Here is a 23,229-nt window from a genome sequence, read left to right as displayed (position 1 = left end):
TTGTGTGTTACAAATTCAGTGGTGTTGTTTTTTGTTCCATACGAATGTTGCAGGAATACTTTTGTACACTTCGTAACAATTTTTTTATAAATCTTATATATATATATATTATATACATTCCACGGTGAAAATGGTGTCTTGTGCTGAGCTTGAACTGCAAAATCAGGTGGCAGCTGCTCTTTTACATTCCTGAAAGGCAAATAAAGTGCCTCACACCAGAGGAAAAAAGGAGGCTTGTAGGATGACGAAGAATAGACAGTTGGAGGGCATGGAAAAATGGAGGATGGTTACTGCAACATGATCATGGGCTTCCTCAATTTATACTTTGTAATGTTTCAACTTCCAAGTGCATATATAGCTTTTAAAAATGTAGCCTCGATAATAGTGAGTGTTGCCACATAGATGTAGCTTTCAGAGGGATATGAATGAGGAAAAACGAATGGCCCTGTGAACCAGTATGGGGATAACATCTTATATGGTAGGTTGCCCTCTAGAACAGGGGTGGGCAAACTTTTCTGACAGCGGGCTGGAAGGACCCACCCTGAAAAAGGCACATCAGCCAAATGTTGCTGAAGTCCCATGTCTGCAGGCCAGGTCCAAGGTTTCTACAGACAGGACCCACTGCCCACTGCCTGTGGGCTGCTGAACCCTGCTCTAGAAGATAAGTCATGTAGAAAAAACAGCTGAAATGTATTAGAAGCAGCACCATGTGGTAGTGTAAAGGGATTTGGTCGGAGATACAGCAATGCTAGACATCCTTGAGATAAACATCTTGGACCGTCATGGCTACAGCATAAGATGGTGGAGAAAGACACTTAAAGTTGGTTTATTGGGGAAGGGAGATGAGGGGTTAAAAATGTGTAATGTTGGCTAGGGAGGCAAAAGTAACAATAAGTAAGAGTTGATTGGGGCATTTGAAAAGGCTTCAGCTGTTTGGAGTAGAAGGAAAGCTCTGCTCTACAAAATACTGAAAGAAAACTGCACACAGGCCACATTTTAAGTCCAAAGTGAAAATGAAATGGAGGAATCAAAGACCCCTGGTTTTAGGTGTGGGAGATTAAGATAGAGGACTCAAAGTGACCAGTAACTCTGATTTGACAGTGTGGGCTCTAGAAGATGGTAGTGGTGTCAAAAGAAACAAAAAAGGGAAAACAGGGACTCTTTAAAGAAATAAGCTCATTTTTACCTGTGTTATGCTGATACAAATACAGAATGCAACTCTGTAGAAGTCTGCATTTTCAAAGCACTGCTGTCACAATGGTGCAGACTTGACATCGCTGACTTGGCATTACATTGCATACGCTGAGTTTATTTATGACCTGATGCCTCTCTTTGTTAAGTCAGTATGAATTGTCACTGACTCGATAGGAACAGAATAGGACATTTTCATCTTTTATGACCTAGGTTTTTTTAATTGTGTTACGTAAGTTCTAAGGTTAAAAAAATCCGTTATAACTTTAGGACAAAGTTCTAAACAAAACAGTTATGATGGGGACTTCTAACAGCTGTATAGTTGTCCCCCAGTATATTTCAACATGGTTAAATCATGCAGCAAAGCTAGGACTCGTGTTAATTTTGGTCCCTCATTCCTGCTAACTGCTGTGTGTTATAGAACAGTTCTGTTGTTACCAGGCTCCAAGTATGCTACGTTTTGTACTGGGAATCACTATTATACCTACAGTTCCAGTCAAGCTGGCTTTGTATTTTTAGTTTAAAAGGAGCGCAGCAGTGAGAAAACACGAGGAGGGGAGAACAGCCAACCAGAATTAATCTATGATTAACCAATGCCAGACCTCCTTGGACCAAAGGCTAAAACAACCAATCCAGATCAGTATTTCAGTTGGCCAATAGGAAGAGATGTCTTGTAGCCTTCTTGTCAGTACCAAACCTGCTTGGCTCTGTCTGTCACAGCCTTTTGCAAGCAGCCGAGGGAAGGCAGAAGACATTTCTGGCATCCTGCCGGTTTGCAGCACAGCTCTTTCAGTACCAGCAGCAAAAGCACCAAGCCAGGGACATATCCAGGGAGGATTTTTATCTTCCTTGCTCTTCTTGGGTGGTTTTCTGCTGATACTGGTGATCTTTTTAAAAGGTTTTTCCACCACATTTTCTTTCCTGGTCCTCCTTGGCTTTCGGCATTCAAAGGGATGTTCTAAATGACTGAAGATTTTTGTTTTTTCAGCACTGTTTTGTAGCTCAGTATCTGTATGGATAGATTCCCAGTTGAGTTGGAGAAATCACTTAATGGAGAGCAATTATTGAAAAGCAGCTGAACATTGGGAATGAATTTGCTTTATTTTTCTGTATCCTAATGTAAGTTAAGGATGTACTGATATTTATTATTCAGTTGAGTTCTACTTTTCTGGGAGAGCAGATTATCCAAGAGCTGCCAAAATCTACCTCAGGTATCTGAAGGAGGTACAGTTTGCCCACAAATCACTTGATTTTCATTAACAGGCTTGCAGGACAGGAAAACTAAATTTGATTCTTTGATAGAAGAACTTTTTCCAAAGGGAAGGTTATTAATACTTTACCATCATGGAATTTCTTGTTCCTTCCCCTGAAACAGCTGGCCCCAGTCTGTTCCAGATGCAGTACTGGAGTAAGTGGATCATTGCTTTGAATTAGAGAATGGTGCATAACAATGCAGCTGCATCATAGTATAGCTGCTATCCTGTGGGTATTTGCAAGATGTGATGACTGATTTGTGTGGCAAAGGATAAAGTTTTAGCAAAAGTGTCTAATAGAGGAACAGAAGATATTTATGATTTGCCTGTGTTTGTATGAGTTTACTGCCATATGAAACAGGATTGTTGAAATTGTTTGTTTGTTTGTTTGTTTTTTTTTTTTCTGCTCACAGGTTAGCACTAGTCAGACAACCAGTATACAAAGGCCAGTTTTGTTTAACTGCTGCTTTCTGTGGTGCTTTGTCATTTAGCTAGCACAGGGGTGGGCAAAATGTGGCCCAGGGGCTGGATGCGGCCCGCCGGGCCATTCTGTGTGGCCTGCCGGGCCGTTCTATCCGGCCTGTGGGGTCCCTAAAAAATGTAGAAAATTAATATTAATCTGCCCTGGGCTGCCTGTCGTGTGGCCCTTGATGGCTTGCCAAAACTCAGTAAGCGGCCCTCTGCCCAAATTAATTGCCTGCCCCTGAACTAGCAGTTTCTGCATTTGGAGGCTCTTGCCCCTGCATTGGGTCCTGTGCTCTTCTAAAACAGCTACTAATATATTGAATAGCATATATTTTGTAGTTTGTGCCTCTGCTTTGCAAATATTCACTTTTAGTCAAGTTGCAGAGGCCAGCATTTTAAAAAGTGTCTGCTAATTCCTGAGTGGTCTAACTTTTGGTTGTCTAACTCCAGATATTTAGGGTATGTGCCCCTCCTACTTCCTTCTTCCCTCCCATTTGAGGCTACTGATTGTCCGGAATTCCAGGTTGATGGCTATGGATGTCTTGATTGAGCATCCAAAATTAAAGGCTTTCAAAACTATTGGGCACCTAGTGAGTGAATCACTTCTTATCTGTTAAACTGAATAACTTTGCCTATTTTCAGCTTACAAAGTGTTTAGATGTGTGGAGAGCAATGCTTAGTACTTGCAGCTTTCATTGCTTTTTATCATCAGACCACAGGAAAGCAAATCATGTTTCATTCTTCTGTTTTTAAAAGATTACAGATTTCCCTTTAATACCTCTTCAAATCTGCATTAAAATAAGTATTGAAACAATACCACTTTCCTTTTCCAATAAGCATGCCTCTAACTGGCTGTCTTTTAAAAGCAGGTTCAGCCATGCTGTGTCATCTTCTAACTGAACTCCAGAGAGAGGCTGCACATGGAGTATCCATTTTGCTCTAAGGTAAATCTAGTGACTCCTCTGTCCCTTAAGGCTTTTTTGTGCACAAAACAATTTTTTCTGCACAGGCCTATGGAAGAAATAGTATTGTGAAAGTGCTGCTTCTACTTTAACTACGAGTAAAGATTGTTCCTTGATATCCAGGAAGACTTTTACTTCCAACAACAGTAAAAAGAGAAACCTGTGATAGATGCTGCCAACTTTTGTCAGGATGGAGACTTCTGTGCTAAGTTTTAACGTTGTTTGAAACTATCATGAATTCTCCAAAAGAAAAGAGCTTTGTTTCACTAAGACCTTCATATCTCTCTGATTTTCCCCTTTGAAAGCTGAGGCTCCAGTCACCTGCTAGTCCTGGAAGCCTCCAGTAGATTTGCTCAGGGGCATGGTCAGTTTTTGTTTTTTTTTCTTTCTGCTGGGAAGCTTTCATGCAGCACTTCAGTGAAGTCACTATCCTTTTGAACTGGGTTACATTAGGTGACCACCAGAAAAGTTGCATGTGACCTAGTACATGTGCTACTGTTCTCTTTGCTTACTACAGTGTCTCCAGGACAAGCTCCCATCATTCATGTCTCTATTTTTAGAGATATTTGAACTATTGTTAAATTAGCTAGCTAAAAGATACTGGTAGCAGTTTATGGTAGTATAAAGCTCAATGTGAACTAATTCATCCTGCTGAGAATTGCAACTTGGCATTTGGGCTAGGGACAGACATTACACACAAACTGGTTTAAATGATCAGAAACTGGTTTAAACCTGTAACAGAACAGATGTTCAGTGCACATAAACCAGTTTGAGAATAACTGACTGAAACTGGTTTGAGATAAACCTGGTTGAATGTAGTATCAGATTTAACTGATTTGGCTCAAATCGGTTTATGCAATGTCTGTCCCAGACCCCTTGCTGATTTAAGATAAACCAGACACCTCCAGCATGCTTTCTGGGCTGGGCAAGGCTCTTTGTTCCACAGCAGAGCTGGCCCCTCCCCTCTGCTCTCTGGCTGGAGCTCTGGTAGAGACTGCAGACACAGCAGGGTCTGCCTGGCTTCCCTCTGCCCTATCCCCACTTTGCTGCTTGCTGCTCAAGCAGGGATCCTTCCTCCTCCCCCCCCACCCCCATCTCCCACAGCATGGCCCCCAGCCCCGTGGCCCCTAGGCACATGGTATCTTAGCTAATGCTGAGAGGTGTCTCTGTGTGTGTCTCTCTATCCAATATCACTGGGACAGGCAGACAGCACAGTGTTCGTTTAGGGCTGTTTGGAGCTAATCAACAGGTCAGCCAGTAAGCTGTTTAAGAAGAGTTTGAACTAATGGAAAGAGCCCATTGCTTTGCTGATGAGGTGATAATCACTGTTATCAGTCTCCTGCTGGCTTGCTTGCCTGTCAGTTTGCTGCAGACAGTATAAAGAAGCAGGGAGAGGAAGACTGAAAATCTCCGTATGTATCATCAACAGATGCATGCACTGCACAGACCCTCTTGCCTTACAGAGTGCTAGCAGGGGGTTGGGGTCTGGCAACACTCCTGCCCCTTGAGCAGCCAGAGGGGAAAAGCCTGGGACCATGCAGGCAGACCCCACTAATCCAAGCATCCTGCTGGGGTGTGGCCACACCCACCCAGGCTCAGCATTGTGGAAGGGAAGGGAGGGGAAAGCTGCTCTAGCACCCTTCCACCCCCACCTTCTAGCCTGAGCCACTGCAGGCATGTGCCTGAATTTCCTCAGTCCAGAGAGAATGTCTGTCCAGTTACAAACCGGTTCAACCTAGCCAGGTTAGACTAACCCGCAAAGATTGAATCAATTCAGGCTCAGGCTTTTTGAATGTCTGTCCCTAGGCTTGAAGTTTAAGTCTTTAGTGTCAGAGCTTCAAAGCTTTTAAAATGAAGGCAGTTAATTTTTTCGGCTTGGTATTTGGCTTCACATCTTGTAAATAAGCTGTGCTTGGCTAGTGCCTTGAACCCAGTCGTTGTGAATACTTTATATTTCTTTTGCAGGTATTTTGTATTACTGTGAAGACCTCTGATTGGACCTGCACATTTCTAGCTGTGTGACAAGTTCTTCCCATTGGAGAATTACTTCCATAGACTGCTTTAGCAATGTTGAGATTCAGCTCGGGCATGGTGAAGAATCTTCCTTTGAAGAAGAGAGTTTGTTTTCTTTTGATGCTTGTGTGTCTTGCCTGCTCAGTGTTAATCTTTTGTGAATTTTTAATTTATTATGTAGTGATATTTCAGTGTTATTGGCCAGAAGTGAAAACTGACACACTTAAGGGCAGCAGACAAACTTCAGCTTCTGTTTTGAAGGCAATGTTTTTATCTGATACCCACCTGCTTGGTGAAATCAAAGGGCACTGGCTGGACAAATTAAGAAGGTAATCATTGAATTCAGGAACAAGCTGCAACCAATGTCTGGAGTTTTTAATAGTATCCATATACAACAAGTACTAAATAGCATAGTGCAATGGTGGCAAATTAGCCTGACTGGCTATGAGTTCTCATTTGAGTTTGGGATGGAGAGAACAAAATAATTTTGTAGGATTAAGGAATTCAGTTTATTTAGTCAGTGCAGCATCTGACAGATTCACATAGCGAAAATTGTCACAAGCTTCTGAGTACCTTGCTTGGATCAGGGGGTCTCTTACTATGATCTGGAAAAAAAAAAAAACTTCATAAATGATAGAGTGCTTTTCAGAAATGAGCTGTTCAACATCCCTGTTTTTTAAGGTCCTTGTATTACTGTCACTCAGTGAGCCAATGGCAGAATGAGGAGTAAAATCCAGATCTCCCAGTCCTGAACCTAATCCACAAAGCCATGTTGGTTCTTCAGGTTAATCCAAAGAGAAGCAGAAGGAAAGTGCTTATTCTGTCCTGACATGAGGTATAGGACTGTGGAGATGGAATTTGGTAATGCTCAGGACTATTCCTTTCTTTCTAGTAGAATCATTGAATCAAAAGCTAAGAGTTGAGGAAGGAGAGATTGAAACTAGATGTCAAAGGAGTTTCTCTTGTTTTTATTTCCCTGAGAGAGAGTAAAACCTTCTAGCTGTAACTTTCTTCTTTGTGTAACCCTGCATTGACTAGATACAAAATTGCTTGTTTCTATTTTATGACACCAATGGGGGAAAAATTTAACAGGTCATTAAGGCATCACATGAAACCTGTAGTTATCCTCAGAATCGGTAACTGCTGAGAGATCAAGCTATTGCTGAACTATCAGTTTGTAATAGTATGTATGTAGGATAGGATTCATTTTATGTAGCAGTGTAAACTTAGTGCGTTTCTGCCAAATTCAGTGGTGTTCCAGTTGCAGAATAATAGAATGTGGCCTATTCTGAGTTGCAACAGGAGCCTGGTTCACATCATTTCAGAGCAACACCTACACAAGTAAGACACATCCCTACGTGCCCTAATACAGGAAAGGTTTAAAACAGTAGTATAACCTTGCATAGAGCACAGCCATGGTACTCTGGCCTACCCTTGTTTTGTGAAGGCAAGATGATATCTTTTTAAAACAGTGTTATGTCATTTTTTGTTGTTAGCAAAAAAGACTTCCTGCATTTGAGGTACCATGTAGTTAATGTGTTGTTTAAATGATTTGTAATGCTGTTTCATTAGCCAGAGAGGAAACTTGGTTAGCAATTTGAAAGATTGCTGAAGGAACAAAAACATTATTGGATATATGACTATTCAGCATTCTACTAACAATTATACATAATCTTTAAAATAATCCCTTAAAATGAGCTGAAGATTTAGTTTCATCAACACTTTGTGCATAGAATGTCATGAATGGGCAGTGTGTGTTTTGGTGGAGTGGGAAGGGGGAAGCTCACCTACTAGACTTTAAGGATTAAATCTTACTCACAGTTAGACATCTAAATGCTATGTGCCCAAACGTAGCTATGTAAGTAGCATTTTTGGTACTCAGTATGATTTTAGTTCCTATTTCCATGTACAGCTATGTTTTCCCTTCTGAAGATGCTTAGAAGGCTCCACTCTGGTGGTTCTGCTAGTTAGGCATGTAACGTTACATAAAACTCTGAAAGTGGGGCTGGAAAAATCCCACAACTAACATCTGAATGGTGACTGTGGGAAGAGGGTGGACTTCTCAGCCAGCCAGAAGGGGTTTGACCTACATTTGTTTCGCAGCAAAATGCTTCAACTACCAGGCTATGAACGAGGGAATACCCAGAGCACTTTCCAGCCCTCCTCTAGAGGCTGGCTCACTAGGTACCTAAGTAGAAGATATGCGAGTCCCAGAGGAGAGCAAGCAAGAAGGAATGTGAATCTATTATGGGCATAGCAATAGAAGGGAGCAAGACCTGGGTTTTGGGCTCTGTGGAGTGGGCAAAATTTATCCTCCAGCTGTCTCTCTATTTTAGGCAGTGATTATTGAAAGCTGCAGAAAAGCAACTGGAGAGAGGGACAGGGCCAAATCCAGGGCTTGCTCCCTTCCATTGTAGTTTCCATCTCACTAAACTGCATTCCTGGCTTGCTCTTCTCTTAGCCCCTCTTGGTTGCTCTGTTGACCAGCTGTGCTGGGAAGTAGGAGATGCAAGTTCAAACCCTTTATGGGTCTGGGGAACCTGGAATCTGAGCATGTATCCTAGCCGCTAAAGCTAGGGCTGTTCAACTTCTAAGTGACTGGGGGCCCCACACAGTATCAGTGGGGGGGCTATGGCATCCCTGGGCCATGTGGGCAAGCCCTCTTCTGCCTGCATTGCACCATGCAACCACATGGGTGCCCCTTTCACCACTGCATCATACACCCACACAGCCCTAGGCTCACCTTCAGCTCTCTTCACTGTGCCTCATTGCATCTCCCCACTCTGGGGGTAGGCATGGAAATCAGAAGCCAGAGGAGGGAGAGCCCAGAAACTCCAGCTGCTGTTGCAGCTGGGACAATAGGGGAAGAGGGGACCAGGCAGGACCCTTGTGGCTGCCAGTTGGACAGTCCTACACTAAACTTTTGGGCTAGAAGGTAATCATCCTTCTCCACTATCACATTCACTGCCCACTTGCTAATTGTGATTTTGCTCTGGTTTCAGCTTCAAGTTCTTAAATATAGTTCTGCGTCACCTTGTGCAGGATGGCACATATGTGGCCGTAGGGGAGGCTTTGGTGCATGCTTGGACAGAGAAGGAGTGCTGTGCAGGTAGAAATAGATCTAAAATATCCATAGTGCCAAAAATGACACACATTCAGTTGTGCTTGAGCATGTAAATGGGCCCCTAGGATTTATGTTTAGCTAGGTGTCATGTAGGGGTGCACTGATAAAGATATTTTTGGCTGATACCGATGACCTATTATTAATGAACCATATCAGTTGATACTGCTCTGATTGCTGATATGCAGCCTGGCAGCTTGGACAGCAGCATCTGGCTGGTAAGTCTGTTGGGTGGAAGGGGCGTGAACGGGGCAGATCGAGGCCCCTGTGGTGAGGGAGGGACTAGGGCTGGGGCAGGCGCTACCCAGTCGGGATGGGGCAGGGGGCAAAGCCGTCTGCTATGTGCACCCCCAGGGGAGCCATGGGGGGAATGTGCCCCTGGATCTGTGTGTGGGGTGAAGGTGGGCTGCTGCTGTGGACTGGGAGTGGAGTCAGCACTGCGCTCTTCCCAGCAGGGGGGCTGTGCTCGGAGCGGGTGGTGGCGGCGCTGGGAGGGGGGTGCTATAGGGGAGCTGCAGCCACCCCACAATTTGCCTTAGGCCCCCCCCCTTCCAGTGCTGTTGCCACCCACCCTGAGTGCAACCCTGGCCCTGCCCCTCCACCAGGAAGAGTCCAGTGTCAGCCGCAGCTCCACTACCTTACTGCGAGGGACTCACAGATTCACAGAAGTTTAGGGCTGGAAGGGACCTTGTGAGAAAAATGCAAGGTTCTCCACCTTGGGAGGAAAAACCTGCAGCATCCTTATAGGCTCGGCAGTGCTACGCTGACTAGCACTATGGAAGGAAGACTTTCATAGATTCATAGATGTTAGGGTCGGAAGGGACCTCAATACATCATCGAGTCCGACCCCCTGCATAAGCAGGAAAGAGTGCTGGGTCTAGATGACCCTAGCTAGATGCTCATCTAACCTCCTCTTGAAGACCCCCAGGGTAGGGGAGAGCACCACCTCCCTTGGGAGCCCGTTCCAGACCTTGGCCACTCGAACTGTGAAGAAGTTCTTCCTAATGTCCAATCTAAATCTGCTCTCTGCTAGCTTGTGGCCATTATTTCTTGTAACCCCGGGGGCGCCTTGGTGAATAAATACTCACCAATTCCCTTCTCTGCCCCCGTGATGAACTTATAGGCAGCCACAAGGTTGCCTCTCAACCTTCTCTTGCGGAGGCTGAAAAGGTCCAGTTTCTCTAGTCTCTCCTCGCAGGGCTTGGTCTGCAGGCCCTTAACCATACGAGTGGCCCTTTTCTGGACCCTCTCCAGGTTATCCGCATCCCTCTTGAATTGCAGTGCCCAGAATTGCACGTAGTACTCCAACTGCGGTCTGACCAATGCCCTATAGAGGGGAAGTATCACCTCCTTGGACCTATTCGTCATGCATCTGCTGATGCACGATAAAGTGCCTTTGGCCTTTTTGATGGCTTCGTCACACTGCCGACTCATGTTCATCTTGGAGTCCACTAGGACTCCAAGATCCCTTTCCACTTCCGTGCTACTCAGCAGGTCATTCCCTAGGTTGTAGGTGTGCTGGACATTCTTCCTCCCTAGGTGCAGCACTTTGCATTTCTCCTTGTTGAACTGCATTCTGTTGTTTTCTGCCCACTTGTCCAACCTGTCCAGATCTGCTTGCAGCTGTTCCCTGCCCTCCGGCGTGTCCACCTCTCCCCATAGCTTTGTGTCATCTGCAAACTTGGACAGAGTACATTTCACTCCCTCGTCCAAGTCACTGATGAAGACATTAAAGAGTATCGGTCCAAGGACCGAGCCCTGCGGGACCCCACTGCCCACACCCTTCCAGGTTGAAACCGACCCATCCACCACGACTCTCTGGGTGCGACCCTCCAGCCAATTCGCCACCCACCAGACTGTGTAGTCATCCAAGTCACAGCCTCTTAACTTGTTCACCAGTATGGGGTGGGATACCGTATCGAAGGCCTTCCTGAAGTCTAAGTATACGACATCCACCCCTCCTCCTGTGTCCAAGCATTTCGTAACCTGGTCATAAAAAGAGACTAGATTGGTCAGGCACGATCTGCCTGCCACGAACCCATGCTGATTTCCCCTCAGCATAATTTGTCCTGCCGGGCTCTCACAAATGTGAGCCTTGATAATTTTTTCAAAGACTTTGCCAAGGATGGAGGTGAGACTGACAGGTCTATAGTTGCCTGGGTCCTCCTTTCTCCCCTTTTTGAAAATGGGACCACGTTGGCCCTTTTCCAGTCCTCTGGGACTTGGCCCGTGCGCCACGAGCTTTCAAATATTCCCGCCAGTGGCTCTGCAATGATGTCGGCCAGTGCCTTCAGTACCCTTGGATGGAGCTCATCCGGGCCTGCCGACTTAAAGGCATCCAGTTCTTCCAAGTGACTCTGTACCATCTCAGGGTCTACGCATGGAAGTCTGGCGCCTTGCTGCTGCCTCTCTACAACCCCAGTGAGAGACTTGTCGTGCCCCTCACTTAGGAACACTGAGGCAAAGAACTCGTTGAGGAGTTCAGCCTTGTCCCCCCTGTCCATCACCAATTGTTTCTGCCCATTTAGCAGGGGTCCTATTCCTCCCTGGGCCTTCCTTTTACTCCCTATATATCTAAAAAACAATTTCTTGTTGTCTTTTACTTGGGTTGCCATCCTCAGCTCCATGGTAGCTTTGGCCCGTCTAACTGCCTCCCTACAAGCACGAGCAGAGGAGGTATATTCATCTTTGGTGATCTCTCCCTGTTTCCACTTTTTATGTGCTCCCCTTTTGTCCCTTAGGCTGCCCTGGATTTCTCTGGTCAGCCAGGGATGCCTCCTGGCCCCTTTCCCTCTTTTGCCTCGCTCGGGGATCGTCTTGCTTTGTGCCTGAAGGATAGTTTCCTTAAGGCACAGCCACCCTTCTTGGGCTTCCATCTCTTCAAATCTCCTACTCTGCAGTGCGTCCTTGACTAATCGCCTGAGTTCATTGAAATCAGCTTTCCTAAAGTCTAGCACTTTCACCCTACTAGTTACCTTACCCACTCGCCGTCTTATGGTGAATTCTATTATTAGGTGATCACTGTCTCCCAGATGGCTACCGATCTGGAGGTCTGCTACCATGTTATCTCCCGTTGCCAATACCAGATCCAGTATGGCATTCCCCCTAGTGGGACCGTGTACCTCCTGAGTCAGGTGGAGGTCCTGTACACAGAAACCTGCGTGAGCGGTGGGACTTTGCTGTCTGTGACTCCCAGCAGATGTCCAGGTAGTTTAGGTCCCCCATGACTACCACCTCTTTAGCTTTTATGGTCTCCGAGATTTGCCTCAGGAGCCCTGCATCTCTTTCTTCCCCTTGATGTGGGGGTCTGTAGCAGACCCCTACCACCAAATCCCTTTCTCCTTGCCCCCCATGTAGCCTACCCCACAATCCTTCTACTTCCTCGTCTTTTGATTCCTTCTTGATGAGGGTTGATGTATATTGCTCACTGACATAGAGCGCAACCCCTCCCCCTTTCTTCCCCACCCTGTCCTTTCTTCACAATCTATAGCCCTCAATATGTACCGCCCAGTCATGGGATGAATCCCACCAGGTTTCCGTTAGCCCCACTAAGTCATAGGTGTTTAGTGCAAGCAGGAGCGCTAGTTCATCCTGCTTGTTTCCCATGCTCCTAGCATTAGTATATAGGCACTTGAGCCCTGCGACTGGTGCCTTTGCTGCCCCCCCGCTCCGAGTCCCAAGGGGCCCTTTGATTCTTACCTTCTCGTTTCTTACCTGTGCCATAGTGCTGGCCTCCCCATGGTTTTCAGGTTCCCAATGCTCTCTTTCTTCAGGCTGGGCTGTCCTTGTGGGTGCCACATGGTTTGGTGGTCCACAGCTTCCCCCGCCCTCATCTTCCCCTCCCCCCGATGAGCCTAGTTTAAAGCCTGCCGGAGGAGATCTGCCAACCTAGAAGAAAACACACGCTTACCTTTGGGGGACAGGTGAAGCCCATCCCAGCTGAGCATGTCCCTCATCGTGATGTGCGGGTCGTTGTCCAGGAAGCTGAAGCCTGCCTCGAGACACCATTGCCGAAGCCACCAGTTGGGGGTCATCATTGACCACAAGATGAACATGAGCCTGCAATGCGATGCTGCGGCTAGTAAAGCGACCAAAACACTGGCTTGCATCCATAGATGCTTCTCAAACAAATCCCAGGACGTCATTCTCCCCTTGTACTCGGCCTTGGTGAGGCCGCAGCTCGAGTGCTGCGTCCAGTTTTGGGCCCCACAATTCAAAAAGGATGTGGAGAAGCTTGAGAGAGTTCAGAGAAGAGCCACATGCATGATCAGAGTTCAGGAACAGACTTTACGACAGGCTGAGAGCTTGGGGCTCTTTAGCCTGGAAAAGCGCAGGCTCAGGGGTGATCTGATGGCCACCTATAAATTTATCATGGGGGACCACCAGTATCTGGGGGAACATTTGTTCACCAGAGCGCCCCAGGGGATGATAAGGTCGAATGGTTTTAAACTACTGCAAGACCATTTCAGGCTGGACGTAAGGAAGAATTTCTTTACTGTCTGAGCCCCCAAGGTCTGGAATAGCCTGCTACATTGAACACCTTCAAGAAAAATTTGGATGCTTATCTTGCTGGGATCCTGCTGACTTCCTGCCTTTGGGTGGGGGGCTGGACTCAGTGATCTTCCGAGGTCCCTTCCACCCCTAATGTCTATGAAATCTATGAGATCATCAGGGCCAGCCCCCCTGCTCTGGGCAGGAAAGACTGCTGGGGTCAAGTTAACTCCAGGAAGATGTGCATCCAGTCTTGCTTTTGAAGATGTCCAGGGTAGGAGCCTTGATCTGCCCCCGCCCCCAAAATGCCCCTTCCCCCCTGCAGATTTACCAGCCAGACACTGCTCTTCAAGTTGCCGGGCTGACTGTGTACATGCTGCGGCTGCATGTGTACACGCAGCATTTATTGGTGAAATTATTGGTCACATCAGCCAAAAAAAAGCTGATTGCTGAGCATGTAAATTTTCCTTTTATTGGTGCTGATATGATAGGGAGCGATGTATTGGTGCACCTCTAGTGTCATGGTAAGTCTTGTAGGTGTCTGCCTTACCTTATAAGTGAGGAACGTACATGTCTGCCTTGTCTTCCTGCCAGGTCAGACCGTATATTCAAAGTAGCAGGAAGTTAGAGGCATATATTGACCAGATCTTTTCTCTGTAGGGAGTGGCAAATGGAGAGAGCCTTCCAAACTGCCCTGTTACTGCAGCCAGATGTTGTTTTTATTCTGGGTGATGTCTTTGATGAAGGGAAGTGGAGCCGCTCACAGGTAAGAGGGCCACATCTGCTTGATGAGTTAATAAAGAAGCAATTGGGTTTCCATGAAGGGGTTGATCCACAGAGATGAGCAAAGTGGGACTAACGTAAATGGAAGATTATCCTTAAGCCCAATTGATAGTTCTGTATTATGGGATGGAAGGTCTTCTGTGATGTGATCCTGGCACTACAAGGCTGTTGTGGCCCAGTCTGAATGGGGGCTACACATAGCCATTAAGTACTAAGTTTTCTCTCTTGCTTTGAGGGAGTTTAGACCCCTGGCACTTCGATTACATGGTTAAGAGGGTACAGGGTGTACACAGAGAATGGGCATACCTGGGGCACAGGGTTAAGTGTGATCCTTATTGTACATATGAAGCACTAAAACAGAAAAGGGGATCAGGTGGGTTTACTCCTGCTAATAGGAAGTACTATTTTACTGGCACAATCCTCTTCTTACTGATGTCCTGCACTATCAAAAAGGTAAAATTCAAGACCACAACATATTTATAAAGCTTTGAGGCCACCAGTTCCTAAGATGCAAGACAGGATATTAGTATGAGAATGAGAATGGGCAGCAATTGAAACTTAAATAGCAAACGATTAATTTATTCAGCCTTTTTTAGTGTACAGGAGACGATTGGCATTTGGAATCTGAAGAAGTGCATTATCCAGAGTGTGCAAAAGTTTTTTGCTAGAGAATTTGGCAAACAATAATAAGGGTAATAATCAGACCTGTGTATTAATGCCCAGCTATGGAGTTTGATCTGCTGCTGGCCGATCAAAAAGTTGTATTTCTTTACTGTGTTTTAAAGCCAGTTTTCACTCTTTGCAAGAGCAGTTGGCATGCTAGCACCTCTTTTAATGAACCCATCTTGTCAAACTGAAATCTGGCGATTCTTCCCAAGTTTGGGGAGTTTTGTCTTTTTTCTTTTCCATAGTCCAGGCTCCTAAAAAATGAACATCTCTCACGGTCTATTAACCAATGTGACACCACACAAATAAGCTTTTTCATAGTTCTCTTCAGCACCACCAGTTTCTACAATTTTCCTGCAGGCTTGGGCAGATGATGTCGGGAGATTTCAGAAGATGTTTCGACATCCAGCCGAAACTGAGCTTGTGGTTATTGTTGGCAACCATGACATTGGCTTTCATTATGAGTAAGTATTTCAGTAAGACAGAATTGCTAGGGTCCAAATAGTAATTCCTGTGATTTGCATACGATTCAAAGCTTTTCAAATTTTCTAGAGCAAGGGTGGGCAAAATACAGTCTGCAGGCCGGATCTGGCCCACCAGGCCATTCTATCCGGCCTGCAGGACCCCTAAAAGATTTAGAAAATATTTATCTGCTCCTGGCTGCCTGTCAAAGATGACAGGAGCCACAGGCAGTAGGACCCAGGGAGCTGGCAGCAGGAGGTAGGAGCCCCGCCCCACCCCACCCTACCCCTAGCCATTTTCTTGCCTTCCTGCTCCAGCACCATGTGGCTCCTGGCTGTATTGCCATACATGCAGACCCACACCCCACAGCCACCATCTCCCACACATGGCCCCCCCCACACCCCATATATCCACCCATATACCCACAAGCTCCCTCACCCCACAGACACACCCCTCACACCTATCCACCCCCACACCTGAAATACCCACACACCCACAGCCCCCCACAAACCTATACTTCCCCAATATACAAGAGTAAGACTTCATTTTAAGCTATTATATACAGTCACCACTATGTACACTATGGAAACCTGTAAAGCAGGACAAAAATATGTTTTGAAATCAAATTAATGAATGATTTAGATGTTCACTTTTTAGAATATTAATTGGTATTTTTCTGGTTCCAAGATGGCAAAATCTCTTGCTGAAAGGAATCCTTCTGGGGGCATGGGGAGGGACTTGTGGTGGCAAAGGAAAGGGTTTAGGGGGCGGGATTTCCAGTCCCAGGGGCACCTGTCAAGGGGTAGAGCTACTCATGTGGCCCTTGACAGCTTGCCAAAACTCGGTAAGCGGCCCTCCACCCAAAATAATTGCCTGCCTTGATCTAGAATGTTTTCAAGTATGGATTAAGCCAGGCTTTCACTTCAGAAGTCAGATCTTTGGGCTGGGTGGTGGAATGCCTTATGAAAGTGCCTTCATGCTCACTGTATGCTTTCCTGCTTGTGCTACTATTCTCTTCAGAGCCAGTTTGGCTGTGCTGGCACAACACACTCAGCACTGCTCTAACACATGTTGAATTGCAGCAGCCCAATAGGTCCTATAGATAGGGGTCCTAGAGATAGATGGGTATTCCCTGTTCCTTGTTATTTCTGCAGCAGGGAGGATGAGTTGCATGAGTGGCCTCTACCTGCTGTATTTACAGGAGGGCGTAAGTGTACACTGCAGTAAGCCTCTGAAGCCAGAGCATAGTGGCAAAGCAGCAGAATCTGAGCCTTAAGGTATAATGTGGACACTGGAGAAGTAAGCTGCTTACCGCATTTGTAAACCAATGTAAAAGGCAGTTTTCAGTGTATTATGCCAAGGTTTTGAGTATCACAGTGGTTTTTATTTTGTTTTTGGTTTTTTTTTTAACAAAACACAGAATGACCACTTACAAGTTAAAACGATTTGAAAAAGTCTTCAACTTCACCTCAGAAATGCTAGTAACCCGGAAAGGAGTCAAGTAAGGCTACTTTTTGCTAACGTTCAGACCCTCTTATTTCTTAGATCTTTTTTATTTTGCTAAACCCTTTTTTCCTGTTATTGTGAAGTTATTGTTTACCCAAAAATGTGATCTCGGAGAGCATCAAGGGAGCTGTTACAACAGACTCCTCAGATTTGTGTCTTTTTACTTTCATTCACTGGTTGCAAGTCTTAAAAGCAGGATAGGATTGAGCTAAATTGTTCATTGTTTAAATACCAACATTTACCATTGGTAGAAAGTCCTCCCTTTTATTATCAAAGCTCAGCCCTTGTTTGTGGACTCTGGCAACATAACACCTATTCTGCAGTCTGTATACACAGGAATGATTTAACTGGGATCGCTTCAGGATTTGCCTCTAAGTAAGCCACCATACATTGTAGGAGATAATAAGCTTTTAATATTAGTTGGAGAAACCTTTGAGGGTCCAGTAAATAAACTGTTGATTTTACATTTATTTAGCATATCTCCTTGGCTTATCTACTCCAGTGACATGGGAACATTGCCTCTGCTGAAAGGCATATTGTCAGACTGCACTCCTCCCTGCCTGCCCCGCTCCACCCCACCCTTGATAAATATTTTGACTGTTGACTATTTGTCATGCGTACTTGCAAGACCTTGTAATAGCACTTTCTGTGGGCAGTTCGCTTTGGAGCGTTGGTTGTCTCTGCTCCACAGAAATCGTGACACGTCTGCACCATAACTATGTGAGCTGAGAACAGCCACTACTGGATTCAGACTGTATGTTTTGACTTGAATGTATGCAAGTTGTGAACACATCAAAAGATGGTACCTTGTTGTGCCACTAATGCATAGTCACCAAACAGTTCTCTCTCTCTCCTCCCACCCTCTCAGTTTTGTGCTGGTGAACAGTGTTGCTCTGGAGGGTGATGGCTGCACCATCTGCAGTTTAGCAGAGGCAAAGCTCATCGAGCTTTCTCATAAATTGAATTGCTCCCAGCAGGTAAGTGTTTACCAAGTGGTTGCTACCGAAAACAGTTCATTGTGCTAAGTGAAGTATTGGTGCTACGGTCCTAGAATACAGGTTCTTCTCTGAAAAATCTCAGTCTCCAACCCTCCTGTCACTAGAACCCTTCTTCCTATCCTGTTGTTCAGACATCACCTTGCAGATCACACTTGTATATATTCCAACGCTCCCATAACCACCTTCTCTTTCACAAAATCACTTAAACTTCCCATATACAGGGCAGATAAAAATCAACTATTAAAAAAAAAAAAAAAAAAAGGATTTAAATCAGATTTTTTTTTTTTACTTAATCGTATTTTTTTTTGGTTAAGATTATTTTTTTAAAAAGCAATTTATATAAAGATGGTTTTAATTTAAGATATGTTAAAGCTCAAAGGTATCATGGAATAGGGATTATAACTTCTAATTCTATACTATTTGAGGCAATATATTCATGTCACCTTTTTTAGAAAAGTTTAATAAACATGTCACAGCAGGCCATGGATTATATTAGGGGCCCAATCTTACAGGGTTCCCAGAGGCTCCTCTATAGATTAGGAAAGATTAAAGAAAACCACTCTACCCAATGGGACTCCATGCTCCATCCAAGATCCCATTGAGTATCTCTGTGATGCTTAGTTTCAGTTCTCGAACTGTGGATTTGTCTCCAGAGTAGGCAGACAAGGTTCATTGGGTAGATGTGATATCTTTTATTAGACCAACTAAATAGTTGGAGAAATTGTTCTTTGCAAGCTTTGGGGCACAAATGCCCTTCTTCAGGCACAGGGAGAGTTTGCTGTCTCTAGAGATAACATCTTTCTTAACAGCGTATATGGAAATGAGAGATAACAGACCTGATTACCTACCCATCAGCCCTATTGTCTCTGCAAGTTTGTGTACACACAGTCAAGCCCTTACCTTTCTCTAAAAGTGCAAAGTTTCAAGAAGTTAAATGAATAAAGGATATCAAACAAGAATGCACTTTTTATAGAAAACAATGATTAAATCAAAGCTTCCTGACCAGTGATTTAAATCGTGACTCAAATTGATTGGATTTAAATCAAATCCACCCTGCCCATGTAGGGTCTCTACTTCAGCCTTCAGAAAGACAGGTGTCCCTTTGATTCCATCAAATTTTCTAGCTTCCTTTTAGCTATAATGAAATTCTGATTTCAGTTACCATGACTTCATTAAACTCATCACTGTTCACCACGTTACCTTGATTCTTCCTTGAGTTCTGGCCAGATACAATGAAGGCAGTTTGATGTAACAGATGTGCAGTCAGAAAACACAGATCCTATTTCTGGCTTTACCACTGATGACCTGTACAAGTTTTGGTGAGTCACTTCATGTTGCAGAGCATTTAAAGATCTTTGGATAAAGTTGTTATGAATCATTTCATGAACAGGCATCTTTTCAGTCTACCATCTCCTGTTCAACTTTCCTCATGTATTCTTTATAAATATTCCTCCCTGATATAACAGGTTATCTTGAGATTTAGCATCGACACTTTTAGCTCTTTTTCCATAATAAAGCTGCTTCTCTTGTGTAAGAAGAGTATTAACAACAAGCTCTAAATCCTGTCTGTCTTTTCAACAAAAATTGTCTATTTGCTTTGCCTTAACCTGGACCCTGAACTTCTTATCCTGGGTTGTGGACCAAGCTGACTCCCATTGGAGACAGGATCTTCATGCATACTTTGTTTACTTGCTAGGGTACAACTGTCTTTTTAAGGCCATGACAAATTTCTATGGTCCAGCATATACAGTAAAATATTGTTATCAGATTCTCATATATACAGAAAATATAACCATACTCATGCCATCCTTAAAATTCCCCTAAAACTTAATTCTAGTTCTGAATTGGCCTTATTTTTTTTTTTTTTAGAGACATTTTAAGCTTTGTTCATTCAGTACCATCTACTCTTCCACCACTCTGTATGGACATCTTTTATTTGGAGAAGATTTCTTTTATTGTTTTTCCTATTCTCTGATTGCATTTCATCATACAGCTTTTCTCCCTTCTTTTTAGCTCTTAAAATTCCTTCCCCTAATTTTTAAACTCTAACTCTGCAAGGCCACGTAGCAGTTTCCATGAGATACTGTACCGAAGTAGTCTCTACGATCTGAGGTTCTTCCTCTTACCACTGAGACATGAAAAACATAAGTTGTCTGGCTTGATTTTGTTTGCAGGAACAGAAGCATTCCAACAGAAGGTGCAGAGAGATGGAACAGCTTCCTGTTTCACAGCCAATCCTTTTACAGGTTTGTTGGGGATGTAAAGATATGTATCTGGTAACACTGTCCAAAGACTTCCGTTAGCTAATAACTGCTCTTATCTGAATCCCTGCAAGCATTACCCTCTTTATAGGAGGAGTGACTCTGAATGCACTGGAGAAGATTCTGCCCCTCCTGAGGAGAAGACCATCCCGTTTAAAGAAAAGTATGATGTACTTTCTCAAGAAGCTTCACAAAAGGTTTGATAATTTAGCAACTTTATTTAATATCACATAACTTTACATCTCTTCTTGAAATCTTTTAATTATTTATATCATATTGGAAAGAGCAAATGCTAGCTGAGACAAGCTGAACACAGCTCTTCCCGATTAGTGAGGCTTTGCAGACTCTGTGGTAGAAGTGCTGCCTAAGGACCACCAGAGTCTGTCTTGGCTCCACTATTGTGCCACATGTAGGTCCAGGCACTGAGTCTGCTATAGTAACATTATCTTTAGTGTAGCATTTTGTACTCTATGTAAAGTTTGAGAATATACAGGTAATCCATTTTTGGTAGGACTAATAAGTCAGTGATCTTCTCCAACACACTCTAAGCATTATCTTCACTGAATTAATTACCATAAAAAGTGCAAACAAAACATCCTAATGAATTCAATGGGCAGCATATGGTTCCTACAGTAGAAATGTATGTGCTCAAGTTTTGCAGTGTAGTTCTCCTCCTAGACAAGAAAGCAGCATTCCTCTTTTTAAAAGCAAGGGTTATGTGGTGCCAGTGACATGATACTAGGCTTTGCACAAGTTCTAATGCATAGGATGGCCAAATGAAGCACCCCTTTTAATAAAATGTTACAAAAACGCACAAAGCTGTTTGAGACCAGGGAAATAGGAGGATTCTGCAAAAACATTAGCGCAAAGAGACTATTTGGAATCTCATCAGAAGAAAAAGTAGGTATTAAGTCATGTCACTGTTTAAAAAATGCATTTAAACATTGTTTACATTGTTTTTCTTTAACTGTTTCCAATATAGCTGATATGGTGGTTTCATCCCCGCTTGATTCTGAGTGGCCATACCCACAGTGCCTGTGAAATACTGCATGATGGGAAAATTCTAGAAGTCAGTGTCCCATCATTCAGTTGGAGGAATAGAAACAACCCTAGTTTCATTATGGTATGTTTTAATATTTTTTTTGTCAGCTTGCTATTCAGAGATAGTTATGATCTATTTTTTTTTTAACCAATGCCACTGATTTAAAAAACAAAAAAAGCTGACTCCTTCAAACACGCAACACTTTTTATAATCTGCATCCACTTTATAAAGCATAGCAGTGGGAGCTGCACAATCTGTGTGGCATACAAGTGATACTGCTTGATCTGTACACAAGTACAAGCATGTAGGAATGTTTTTATAAAGAGGGAGCAGTGTAAACTATTGACTTGTAGAAATTATCAGTATTGTGTACTGAACAGTAGAGACACTAATTTTTCTTGATTTATCAACTATGAAAGCAAGACCGTCTGCCTCCACTTGTTGTATGGTGGTCTTGCCTTTTCAAGCTTGCCCATTAATCACTTTACGCAGGGCAAACTCTTGTCTTCTGGCAAAAATCTGCCTCCACGTCCCCAATTCACATGTCCTACAGAATGTTGGTTATGCTTCAGTAGATAGTTCTAATGCTTACTATATTTTTATCATCGATATTACTAAGAACTAATTTCCCAATTTTAAGATACTCCAAGTATTTGACAAGTTCTCTTTTAAAATAGAGAATCCACAATCTGTCCATTCACTTCACAGCATGGTAAGTCTCATTATTGAAACTTGCTGCTCTTGGGTGAGACTTTCTTTATCCATTGAATACCCAAGCCTCCTTCTCAATCTGTATATTCTCTCTCTTTTTTGTATGATTCTTTTGCTAGGAAGTTTTACTTTTAACACCTGCTTCCTATTAATTTTTTCTGAGAAAGTATGCAGCTTGATGGCAGCTAATCTCTGCAGCATGTCAGAGATGTATGATTATACTGCAAAAAAATATTCTCCACTCAGGTTGGACTAATCCAAATGAGAGAGTTTTCACTGGTACTTTAATTCAAATTATGGATTTTTGAGTCTGGTTACCACCTGAAGTTCAAGTTCAATCCCTTCTATAAACTTGAGTTTGAGTTCCCAACTCAAGCTCAAAATCCAAGTTAGACACCACCCCAACTATTTTAATGTTAACCAATTTTGATTAGGAAACCTGAGTTAACACTACACTCCGTTTGCAGTGCAGACTTCCTTACTCTACTGCACTCTAGGGTGTGGACAGACTACAGGGGAATGGCAGAAGGCATTAGTGCTATGAAGCTGGGTCAGGTCCTGCCACCCAAGGTAGAACTTAACATGATAACTATCCCATTGTGTCTGATTTAAAACCAGCAAACTAAACCCGTGCCCAGCCTTGTAAGAGCAACTTGAATCTTTTTCTTTTTCAGGGTAGCATAACACCGACCAACTTCTCCCTCCAGAAGTGCTTCCTTCCATTTGAGAGCAGAGTTTTTACTATATACTGTGCAGCTGGAGCTCTGCTTGTGGTCCTCCTACTAGCTCACTTTCTCATGCCATCTTTTTATTTTGCTCAGCGTTTAATCAGTAAGCATAAAGCAGTATGAAGAGCCAAACATCTGCAGTCAGTCACTGATACCAAAGCTGAGAACAGTCAAACATCAGACTATATTCATGCCAGCAAATGACCTAATTTGATTGCTAGTCCAAAGGCAGGTTGCATTCACACATACCATAGAAGTCCTATACAGTTGATATGACTACTACAGGATAAATAATTAACTGAAATTGTTTCATGCTGTACAAAAATACTGTATTCTACAATCAAATGAGTCCTTTTCTGCTATATTTTTTGTATCAAATATGTATATTAAAAGTTTAACTGTACATTATGTAAATATTACAGCCTCATCACTTGACTGCACTTGTGTCCTACCCTAGTAGAGGCTTAGGCTTGCAAACTGGAACACTCCTGTATATTTTATTGCTGCATGCCCTTCTTGTGTGAGACTCTGTTAATGTCAGCAGGAGCTAGATAAATCAGCATTAAGAGATGCAGA

General features: G+C 43.7%; 1 protein-coding gene across 3 annotated transcripts; it reads left to right on the top strand.

Moving 5' to 3' along the window:
* The first annotated feature begins 5,837 nt into the window (after positions 1 to 5,837).
* On the top strand, positions 5,838 to 23,061 carry MPPE1 (metallophosphoesterase 1). 3 transcript variants are annotated; one of them, XM_019490400.2, is made up of 10 exons: positions 5,838 to 5,962; positions 6,066 to 6,213; positions 14,157 to 14,262; positions 15,306 to 15,409; positions 16,828 to 16,908; positions 17,782 to 17,890; positions 20,086 to 20,157; positions 20,247 to 20,369; positions 21,155 to 21,295; positions 22,600 to 23,061. In XM_019490400.2, exons 2-10 carry the CDS (start codon positions 6,149 to 6,151, stop codon positions 22,774 to 22,776), a joined length of 978 nt encoding a protein of 325 aa, XP_019345945.1. In that variant the 5' UTR covers positions 5,838 to 5,962; positions 6,066 to 6,148; the 3' UTR covers positions 22,777 to 23,061. The 3 variants fall into 3 exon arrangements, with proteins under 3 accessions (XP_019345945.1, XP_019345940.1, XP_006269800.1); XM_019490395.2 differs by having other exon boundaries at positions 5,838 to 6,213; XM_006269738.4 differs by lacking the exon at positions 17,782 to 17,890 and having other exon boundaries at positions 5,838 to 6,213; positions 20,264 to 20,369.
* The last annotated feature ends 168 nt before the right edge of the window (positions 23,062 to 23,229 follow it).

This window comes from Alligator mississippiensis, chromosome 3 (genome assembly GCF_030867095.1).
Source record: "Alligator mississippiensis isolate rAllMis1 chromosome 3, rAllMis1, whole genome shotgun sequence".
Lineage (NCBI taxonomy): Eukaryota > Metazoa > Chordata > Crocodylia > Alligatoridae > Alligator > Alligator mississippiensis.
Note: the sequence above shows the minus strand (reverse complement) of the source record. Positions and strands in the feature narration are given on the sequence as shown.